Genomic DNA, 11,720 nt, shown 5'->3' on the forward strand with positions numbered 1-11,720 from the left:
AAGGAATTTTAATTCCATTTTCTTCCTTCTTGTCTCCATAAATTTGCTCCAATATTTCCCATATTTGTTTGACACTTGTTAGTGTTTTAAGGGCTGCAAAGTTTTCTTTATTTATTAATAAGACTAAGTCCTAGGGAGATTTGTTAGCTTGTTAGTAGGAGTAGGACACTAGGTGTTGTTAGCTTGTTAGCAGGAGTAGGAATTTCAAAATTGGTGAGTTTGTGACTTGAGACATGTATATAAGAGCTGTTTGGTTAATGAATTAAATCATCCCTTTCATTCATATTTTTCTATGCTTCTATTGGTTCTCTTCTAAACCAATAGCAGTATTGAGAGCTTTTTTTTCTTGAGGGACCTGTGAGAAAAGTTTTATGAGAGTTTTGAGAGAAAAATTGAGAGATACACTTGTGAGGTTTTGAGAAAAATGGAATCGGGATCAAGTAACCTATCTATCTTAGCCCCACTTGTGTTTGATGGAGAGAACTATCAGGAATGGGCTGTGAGAATGCAAGCTTACATGGAGGGTTGTGATTATTGGGAAGCTGTTGAGGAAGACTATGGGATGAATTAAGATGATTTTAAAAGTAAAATAAAATAAAAATAAAAGTTTCAATGCACGATTTCAAAAGATGATTTTAATCAAGATGACATAATTGTATTAGATTAATTACATTTCTTAACTTAATATTACTAAAACAATGTTCATGTTGTTACGAATAAATTCACGGAAACTTAGTAATTTGTTAACTATAGCACATACAAACCTACTAAATTAACTAATCTCTTAAACATATCACTATTCTAATTCAAACAATTAATCAATTTAAATAAGCATGTAAAAGATTAAGTGAGGTAACAATATATTCCTACATTGAAATAGTTTAATCGCAATAATCTTGCAAGTTATGCAAGGCTAATGTATCGTTTAATATCGTCGCTAATTTAACCCTCAGCTACCTTGGAAGATTAAACATGCACTGATTAAGTATTGTATCAATTAATTACAATTTCAACATGATTAATAATTAATTCATTAGTTACCTTACAATTGTAATGCAAGAATAACTTAATCATGATTTTACTTAATCAAACAATTTACCAATACCTATAACAACACGAACATGATTTTAATAACTTAAGTGGACGAAATGCAATCAACCTAACACGAATTAAATTTAAGCCATGCTAATTAAATTAAGAATAACAACATAACAAATATTCATAGATATGTTCATAACAACAACAATAACAGTTAAATGATAGGAAACTAGAATCAAATCCCCTATTTCTCCAAAGTTTGACTAGTTTGCTCTGCTCCTCCTCTGCTCGTTCTTGTTGAACTGAGGCTTCCACAAGCACTTGAATGCTGCTACCAACGATGGTTGAAGGGCTCTTTTCCAAGAAGGGAATCGGCAAGGGAATGGAAGGGAAAAATGGAAAACAAGAGAAGGTTTGGAAGAGAGAAAATGGGAGAAAAGTGTGGAATGAAAGGTGAGAGAGTTGTGTTGAATGAATAGGTGAAATGGGGTATTTATAGGTGGGAGTGGCTGCTAAAAATAACAAATAATTAGCAGCCACACACTCCCCTTGGCCGGCCACACCTGCATCAATTTGTTTCATGCATTTTCCTATTTAATCAAAACAAAATTCCACTTTAAAAAAAAAAAACTATGAGATTTGCATAGTGCAATAAAATTTAGAGGTACAAAGTATCGTGGAGGATTTTGTATTAAGAGTTAGATTGTATTTTACTTCATCTACTCAAAAAAAAATTAGTTCTTTACTTTTGATTAAAGAATAAACCGGTTTTCTATTAAAAACTTCATCCATTTTTATTATTTTTGCTACTAAAAACTAATTCTTATATAAAGTATAAAAATTAATTTGCATGACCTGTTAAAACTTAAAAAGAGTTATAGTCGAAATATATAAAATTTAAATATGATTATGAAACCAAAAATAGGAGAAAATGTTTATAGTTAATTACCTTGACAATCTCCAAAATAGTTTTAATGATGGTAGCAGCAGCTCGTTCCGAATAATGACCTTTAGCGAGGATTCTATCGAAAAGTTCACCTCCACGGCAAAGCTCCATAACAAGATAAATAGCTTCTTTATCCTCAAAGGCTTCCCTAAAGGTGACAATATACGGATGCTTCGGCAAATGTCTCATAATCTCCACCTCCCTTCTTACATCTTCCAAGTCCACCTCCGTCCTCAGCTTCGCCTTCGCTATCTTCTTGCACGCGAAAGCCTCCCGGTTTCTAAATCGAAGCATTGGTGCGTGATCCCGAATTCGCCTATCCCCAACTTCTTTCCGATCTCGTAAAGGTCGAAGATATTCTTCCCCGACGGATTTTTCAATACCTTACGGGTACTGCTCACGCATTTGCTCACTGATTTACGCGACTCGCTGTGATCGAAACGTGCATGCTTGGGTTTCCCTTTGGTACCGGATCTATCATAATATCTCTTCGATAATGAATTTATTAGTTTCGCTTGTGTTGATATGCAGCTTCCCATGAGATGGCAATAACAACTATTGCAATTGGCGGGTTTTAGATCATAAACATCCCATGGGAAGAAAGGGAAAAAAAAGTGTTTGGGTAGGAAGAAAGTTTAAAACCCTAGCAAAGAAAAAAAGGAAAAGGAAAAAAAATTGGAGACTATTTGATTTATTTGGAAATTGAAGGAGTTTAAGAAGCAAGTTTATTATTATTGGTTAGATTAGTGCATCCATTTTGTTTGGTTATAAATACAATTAAATTTTTGGGATTTTATTGGTTTATTGCAGCAACCACTTAAATTTAGGGATTTTTCTTTTCTTTTCTTTTCAGATACATCTAAACAGTCATGTATTATAATTAAGAGTGTAATTTACTCCTACAGTTATTTTTATAACTAAACAGTCCCTGTTTTTTTTTTAATATAAATTTTGCTGCTTTAATTATATCTATGGAATTGTATTATTAGATTTTGCATTTTTTTGACAGTTTTCAATTATATTAAGTTTCAAAATAGAAAGATTAAATTACATTTTTTTCTCAACATGGAAGTTTTGTTATATTAGAGAGAATGGCAAATTTTGGGATTAAGTTCTGGAGGGATCAAGTAAAATTTTAAAAATTTTAGGAGTTTAATGAAAAATTTTAAAAAATTAAGGGTCTAATTAAAAATTTAAATTTTTTGAGATTAATGAGATTTTCAAAATTTTGAGGGATCCAATTAAAATTTTCTAAAAACTTTAAGAAAAAAAATTAAAAATTTCAAAAATTATGAGGAAGCCTAATTAAAATTTTCTTAAAGTTCAAGGAAAAAAAATCAATATTTTCCAAAATTTTGGGGTCCTAAACCCTTATAACGGTTTGCCCCTGAATAGAGATAATAGAGGGATAAAACATTTACACCAAAAACTCAAAACAAAATAGAACACTAGAAAAAGCAAAATCATCCCCATCCAAAACATCAGCTCTCATAATAAAATTAATGTAGTCAATAACGTACTGGTGGATATATTATTTGTCTTGTTATTGATACATATGGTATTGGCAAGTTTCAATGTACCGTTTCAAGTTTATTGATGTTTTTAAATATTTTCACACAAGCACATACACATAATATATATATATGATTGTACTTATGAATACTATATTGTACCTTGGGAAATAAAGAGAAAAAGAATGTGAGAGAAGTAGATATAAGGCGGTGAGCTTAGTCGAGATATTGGGAGAGTATTGGGAACAACATAATGTATCAAACTATTTTCGTGCTTAAACCGTTTTGTTGTGCCTATCCTTGAAAATCAAACCAACCTGAGCCGCAGAACGTTTACAAGCAGAAAATTCCTATATGGTCTAAGTATACACTGCATAGATGGAGTTTTGAAAAATTTTTCCACTTAGGGTGATATTAACATAAATATATATTTGTGTATTTGTTTTGATCGGATACTATACTTAACATTCTTATATTTGTTTGTCTTATAACTTAATGAATAAATTTGTCTAACATTAAAAATTGGGAGTTAATTATATATCACGCTAGAATTACATGATTATGCATAACATGTTTACATCGTTCCGATTCAGTCTCTTGTACGAAACATTCTCGAGTACATTATCTTTGCATTTTTCTTTTTGTTCTTTAGTTTTAATTTTTCTTTTTTGTTTGCTTGAGGACAAGCAATAAGTGTGGGGGTATCTGATCTGCCACAAATCGTAGTGGAGTGGCAAATTGAGTAATTTGTGTCACTTAACGAGCTTGGTTTTAAGTCATTTTGATACATTTTATTGCATTTTCACATTTCTTAATTTAGATTCAAAATATTGCAAAATAAACATTTTTACGCATTAGTTCGAGTTAGTTGACCCATTGGGTCAATACCGGCCTTAAGGTGGTTTTAATGATTTAATTGAGTGTGTAGGATATCTATTTGGAGGCCCAAAAGCATTAGGAACGATAGTCGGCTTGTAACACAAGCTTTCAGAGTTGCAATACAATCGAGCCAATACAAATATTACATTTGAAGTTGTGTGTCGCAACACGCATAAGGCTGTGTCACGACACATGTGTGATGATGGGCAGAAATTAAGCGAGGGTGTTTTCGTCCGTAAAACTTATATTTTATGTAATTAAGGCTTAGTTTGGATGGGTGATGTGTTTAGCTCCGGTGAGATTAAAAACAGCGGTGGCGGTGAGATTAATTCTTGTAGTGGTGAGATTGGATCTTTGGCGGTGAGATTAGAAAGCAATGATTGGAGTGTGTGTTTGGATTCAAACGCAACTATAGTTGTGATGTGAAAATAGAAAATAATTTTTAAGGACATTAGATTAAAAATGATATATAATAGAAGTTTTAAAATTATTTAACAATTACAAAATTAATAAATGATTAAAAATATTCCAATTATATTTATTTTAATAATAAATAATTAAAATGAATTAAAACTAGAGAAAATTCAAAAATTTATTTTATTTAATATTTCAAAATTAATCATATATTTAATTATAGGGCTCAATTCATTATTGAAAGATTATTGAAATTATTGAGCCTTTAGAAAAATAAAACATTATTGAAAGATAAAATAATAAAGCAACTTTAGAATAAGGGTCTGTTTGTTTGTCAATAAAATGTTTTCCGGAAAATGATTTACTTCATTACTTGAATAAGCAATATGCCATATACATAAGTAGTCCGGATTACTTGTGTTGGTTTTTTTAGCAGAAAATTAAGGAGAAAAAGAAAAACGAATGCAAAGAAGTTTGAACAAGAAGAAAACTGAATTTGATTTCCAAAAATCAGATCTTTTTCATTGACTTGAGAAGCATTTATGTTACAATGAAATATGGCAGTTAACTAATGTATAACTGCTCCCACTAATACATGACTAAAGCCTGGATAGAATTAAAAACAAAATGTAGCTGACATACCAGCTATAACATCAAACATAAATCAACAACTACTCCTACTAACATTAAGTATAAATTACATTGCAACTAAATCAAGTTACTAATGAACAAAATAAACAAAATGTTGTTGCTTATCCGGTTCAACTTGGATCTTTGATGCATCTTTGGTTTTCTTTGGTTTCTGTTGCATTGCAGGCCAAAGTTCAACAACATCCTGTACTTTGCTTACTAAAAAAGTAGTGCATATTCCTTTTAGTGCATTAAGGGGAATTATGATTATGGTATGTTAGACATTAGAAGAACCTATATATTCTTAAAAAGTAAATATATGAAAAAGCAGAGTGTTGAAATGACTATTCAATGACATTGAAAATAATATATAGGTGTCTAAAATTCAGATTCAAGGGCATAAGCAAAGCAAATAACAAAGACAATGTCACCACAGAAACTGTAAACTAAATGAAATATTGTGCAAGGCTGATCCAGAGATAAGAAATAAAATCTTTATTTGAAGTTCAAGGTCTTTGAAATGAACATACCCAAGCAAGCAACAAGGTATCTTCCAAAGCAATACATTGCAAATGATTCATAGCAATCATGTAGTATCGAACAATCAACACTAACTAATGGATGCACCAATGATACAAACTGTTAAAATAATCCAGGTTAGTAAGACTGAAAATAACATATAATTACACCAGATGCATAGTGCAAAATTAACATGTTGCATGCTGTGCCAAAACTATACTCAAAACTTCAATAGTAACCTAAGTTGAATATAGGTCAAATTTTTTGTAACATAAATATGCTACTGCTGGTTTTTACTAATTCTTAGCACATAAGTTGCTGAACAGCTCAGTTTAACAAGAAGGTTTAACAGTGTTACTCAATTGGACTAATTTCTTAGTGTTCATAAAATATGAGGACCATTCGACAAATCGGAGGGACTAACTTCTCGAGATCTGTAAAATAAAGGGACAAATTTCATAATTAGACCTAAAAAAAGCATACTTGAAAGAAGAAATTTCAGCCTGTGAGTTCTCCAATTGCCTCTCCAATATTAGCTCATTTGACCTTAATCGAAGTGCCTACAGAAAGGATATTAAAAACATTTTAATCTAGCAGAAGACAAAAGTAATTTCACTCATGCAGGCGTGTACTTGGGGTCTTCCTAGAATATGTTGTGGCCTCTGGCTATTATTTGGTGGGCTCTAACAAACTCCAGCATTTGGTCACTAAGGTGTAGTTGGTCTTCCCTTTATCGGTTCATTGCATACCATTTCAATTCATTTTCAAACACATTGCATTGAATCGTTCAACAAACCGATTCGGAAGACAAAAGAAAACAAGATCAATTAGCTAACATTGTCCGACAAGTATTAAGAAATGAATATGAACACATACCTGATAGGGCAAATTCCCAAGAATGGTGTGTGCTATTGCAGAACCAAATGGAAAATCCTTTGAGACTTGGTTTATAGTTATTGCTGCTCCTTGCAACCTATTACCTTGTTGATCCGAGACATGTATTGTTACAAAGACGCTTCCTTTCTTTGGGAAAAAATAGATGATAAGTAATTTTGTTAAGATATTGAACATTACCATTGTTGAAATATCATTTCACAAAGTGTGTCAACAGTAATTACAGTGTTAATCATGAATTGCTGGTTGAACCTCCATTCTTGATCTGTAAATGGTTGTAACGAGGAACTATCAATTGTTATATCAATGTCTTTATCATTTGAGTTCTGCATATCCAGGACATTAGAAAAAAAAGGGTTCTTAGAAGCAAAAATCAGTGACAGCATTAATAATCTAATGCTCAATCTTTTTCACATATAAAAGCCTAAACTTATATTGATTTGAAAACAGGTTCACCTGGAATATCAGTAAAGCTAAATTTGAAGGTGAATCAAGAACAAATCCACCTTTGAGAAATGACCAACAACCATTCTTAGCCAAAACAATCCCTATACAATTATATGTTCTGTATTCTGTCTTCAAGCTTGCCCTAATGAGAGCTGAATTTGCACCTTGTATTTTGATCCAAGCTGTAATTGCACCAAACAGAGTAAGCCAATCCTGTAATGTTTCAAAATACAATTTGTCTGATATTCACAGTAAAAGTTTTTGTCTATGTTAAAATGTCAATTGCCTCTACAATAGGGGGATGTTCCTGAACTGGGGCCATATCTAGCATTTGCATATTTCGGTTGTCACTTTATTTGATAAATCCAAACCTTAAACATTTCCACTTGTTGGGCCACGGGTGATACAGTGTGACATGCCAGTAAGTCAGTAACAGGTACATTAAGGGTTCACCTATGTCGATGAACTTGTTTATTCTTTTTTTAAAGTATTTGTGTTTTAATATTTGTATCCGAAATTCATATGGATGGAGAACTTAACTGGAGAAACAGTAAAAATTGCCTACGGTGAGATTCTTCAAGAGAAAACCTGGAGTGTAAAAACCAGTTGCAGTTTCGCCAAAAATGGCAGGTCTCATAATGGGAGGCTCATCTTTCAGAATCCCTTATTGGTACAGTGGCTCCTCTGGCTGTGCTTTACACTGCAAACCAACAACATCATCAACAATTGTCATGGACATTGCGGTGAATCAAATAACTTTAGACTACATATTCATGATATAGTCAATAGATAAATGATCTATTCTCAAACTGTTTTACCTCTGTGTAAGCAGTAAAATCATATAAAGGTGCAGCAATAAAAAGAAAAAGAACCCACTTAAGTTTTCTGAAAACCCCATTAGAATGCTTTGAACAGTCTAAACCAAATGTAGACAGGGAGAGAGAACCATATGAAGCAACCAAGGAACCACTAAGAAGAATGAAGAAAGCCCAGAAGTCACCCAAAACAAGAGAATGTTTCATGTTCCTGTTTTGAACAAACTGCTATTGGATTGAACAAATGTTGAAGCTTACATTATATAACATACAGAAAAAAAATGAAATGATTACCATGATATTAAAAAAAGGCACAGCGGATTTCAATTGACTATAATTCGATAATTTCATTCTCAATCTTAATGGTACAACCACCCACCATAAAGCTGAAAATAAATACTATTTTCCACTTGAACAATTATCATTGCAAACAATTAAAATTATCAGAAAAAAAAAACATAAATTGATTCCATAATTCTTATATTCACTAAACCCTCATCATTGGTCAAAAGCAAGATCTCATATAAGAATTTCCACAACGAACGATTTTTTTCTTCAAATAATTATATGCATGCACATTTAAAAATCGATAAATAAAAGCTATTAGTTTTTAATGGAATACCTGATTAGAGCATGTAGGCCTTCGGATTTCTCCTTGATTTCAACGATCTAAAAAAGGAAAGAAGAACGAAAGAAGGAGAAGGAGCCTTACCTGGATGAAGGAGGAACCGAAAGAGGTCATTGACCAAACTAATTTGCAACCCAAGGGGAAGGGGAAAGGGAAGGGGAAGAGGAAAGGGGAGAAGAAAGGTAACCAAACATCAGAAAAGCCTTAAGAATTCAACTGAAGAATATATGGGTAAAAGAGGAAAAGAAAAAGCAACCGAAGTTGCTAAATTTTTACTGGAGCAAAAGGTTCCAGTCTGGAATTAAGCCTCCGGTGAGGTGAAATGCATTTTCAACGTACTGAAGAATACTTTTCAAACAGCCTTGCGTTTACTAACATTTCAGTTGCAATTTTTTTTATCCTAAAAAAGCCAATGCACTGGGATCCAGTTGCATCCAAAGGAAGCCTAAGGCTTGTATCCAACCTAGTTAGGGCTGTCAAACTTAGTCTATAAATAGTTAAGTCGAGGTAAGGCTTAGGGAGCTTTTTGCCAAGCCATTTTAGGGTTTTAATTAGTAGTTTTAGGTATTTATTTAGTTTTAGATTATTTTCGAAGACAATTTATTTTATTGTTCTTCGACTTGGATTCGATTTGAATCCAAGTCTTCGTTTTTAGGTATTTTCATATTTTCATTCTGTTTCTTGTTTGCAACCAATGATATCTCAATCACTGCTAAAGGATTTCGCGATTCTGAGAGTATCAAGTTTATCAAATGGAGAAATTTCTATCCTTCTCTCATTTTAATTTATTTATGTGTGTTGTGCATGATTAAATTAATTTTAGAGAATATGAAAGTTGTGTTCATGAGTGGATAGATCCTTAGAGAGATTAACAAGCGAATGTGTGAATGATTAACGAAAGAATTACGGGTTTTCCAATAGAATTAGTTGGTATAAATTCATGTGCATTTAAACCTAGGATTGACGACCCTAGGAAGTAATCTAGGATAAACGAGGTCGAGAGATAAGTTTATCAAGTAAATCATGAATTTATCCCGGTAAGAAAAGTGAGGTCGAGAGATAAGTGTGTACAAGTCAATTAGTGAAGTAGTAGAGGTTGAGAGGTAATATTGTTTAATTAATAATTAATTCCCTAATGAAAACCCGAATTTTGAAGTTAATTACAACCACCGAAGCAAGTTAATCTTTTGTTTGTTGATTGAGAGATCCTCATTGTTAATATTGCTTTTAGTAGTTAGTTTTTTATGTTTTTTTTTTTTATAATTTTATCCTCAAGTTTAATTATTGTAATATGATTTTTGGTGATTACAGTTTAGACTTGCTAGTGTAGATAATATATTTAGATTTAGTTCAACTTCCCTTGGGTATGATTCTCGGAATACTTCTCGGTGTTCCATTGTAATACTAAAATATATTACAATTTGACTTATTCGCTTATAGATACTGCATTGATTTTATATTTTTTTGTATGATTTTTACTCTAAATGTTCGCACGTTTGGAGGCGGTCAGAATGGCTACTTGAACAAAACTACTTTCTGAGGTCATAGATGAAACATTTTCTAGGCTAACAAGAACAAACATGGCTTAGATACCACTGTTGCACTTACAAGTAGAGAAAGAAAAACAAGTTCTTAACTCAAATAAGAGAAAATGGTTTTTATTAAACAGATGAATAACTCCAAATTGTTCTAACCTTTTATAGGCTTTACAATAACTAAATAAGTAAACTTAAAGCTAAAAATAGAAAAACTAAATACGAGAAAGATCCTTAACCATATTTGATAATTCCTAATTTTTAGGGATGATTTATTTACCAAATATAAAATATCTCAACACAAACCGTGTGACCCTCATCCTCTACTCCACTATGAAAAAAATCCATATAAATGATAAAAATTTGTACAATTTTAAGAATATATTCATCTATATCAATTAATAAATTTGAACTTATAATAACTCAATAAAATAAAGAAGGCTTTTAGATTAAAAATCATCATTAAATTAAAATTATTAATAAAAATATATTATAAGACAATATTAAATTATTTGCAACATAATTGTCAGTTATTAATCAAAAATAAATTTCATATTTACAATTATCAAATTTTTGTAGCATGGTATTATAATTTTACTTTTAAGTTTTTAAATTATTTCAACTTACCTGTTAATTTAAAATTTAATCTAACATGTTAAATAATTATAAACTCTTTAAATTATTTAAATATTTAGTAAATATTTAATATATAATAGTGTAATGATATAATAATGTTATTGTAGTAAATATTGTATAACATAATAATTAACAATTCATAACAATATAGTAGATTATAATAAACCTTGTGTGTTAGCCTGATGGTTAGGGTGTTCACCGCCCCAAGTGTGACTTGGGTTCTAATCACGATACTGTTAGCGCTTTGCCCTCCTCTTATAATTCACAAAAAAAAAAAGTTATAAATTTCATCATTAAAATGTCAAAGATTGCATAAGCTAAACTAAAAAAAAAGTTTACATTCTCAAATATGGAGATGATAGATCCGGAGACTATATGGAATTAAACAATAGACATCGAGGCGCGGATGACGCTTGCCAAAGAGAACTATTTGCCCACACACAAAGTTGCTAGAGGGTTAAGACAAAGGTACTCTTGAGATACAATGAAGCTTTTGAATTTCCTTTGATTAGAAAAATCGATGAATTTTCTAACTCTTACTCTAATTTCTGAAATTGAATTGATTGTAACGTACTTTGTGAGCACCATAGTCCCTCTATTTATATGCACTCAATGGATACTATCTTGAAGAGCCACAACCCTTCATATTGAACATACTTCTTAGAAGAAACATGTCCTATGGAAATGTATCCATTGGATGATAAATCATCACTTTTAATTTGAATAGTGCTCATGAATAATTAATTTGCAACCTACAATTTCCAACAACCCCCACTAGATTGCTAATTTTAGAAAATAAGTACATAACGATTATGCATAAAGAAGGGT

General features: G+C 31.5%; 1 protein-coding gene across 2 annotated transcripts; it reads right to left on the reverse strand.

Moving 5' to 3' along the window:
- Positions 1-1,169: 1,169 nt before the first annotated feature.
- LOC128034095 (calcium-dependent protein kinase 24-like) lies at positions 1,170-2,686 on the reverse strand. Of its 2 annotated transcripts, none has more exons than XM_052622830.1 (2): positions 1,988-2,686; positions 1,170-1,601 (listed from the first exon to the last, which is right to left on the reverse strand). In XM_052622830.1, exons 1-2 carry the CDS (start codon positions 2,276-2,278, stop codon positions 1,551-1,553), a joined length of 342 nt encoding a protein of 113 aa, XP_052478790.1. In that variant the 5' UTR covers positions 2,279-2,686; the 3' UTR covers positions 1,170-1,550. The 2 variants fall into 2 exon arrangements, with proteins under 2 accessions (XP_052478790.1, XP_052478792.1); XM_052622832.1 differs by having other exon boundaries at positions 1,170-1,628; positions 1,988-2,685.
- Positions 2,687-11,720: the final 9,034 nt, after the last annotated feature.

This window comes from Gossypium raimondii, chromosome 10 (genome assembly GCF_025698545.1).
Source record: "Gossypium raimondii isolate GPD5lz chromosome 10, ASM2569854v1, whole genome shotgun sequence".
Taxonomy (NCBI): domain Eukaryota; kingdom Viridiplantae; phylum Streptophyta; class Magnoliopsida; order Malvales; family Malvaceae; genus Gossypium; species Gossypium raimondii.

Bases quoted from the DNA above. Each gene is read 5' to 3' on its own strand.
- LOC128034095 (XM_052622830.1), bottom strand. From the start codon at position 2,278: ATGCTTCGATTTAGAAACCGGGAGGCTTTCGCGTGCAAGAAGATAGCG. The intron at 1,602-1,987 runs GTAATTAACTAT...AAATTGATGCAG, and splicing joins CTATTTTGGAGATTGTCAAG to GTGTGGCCGGCCAAGGGGAG.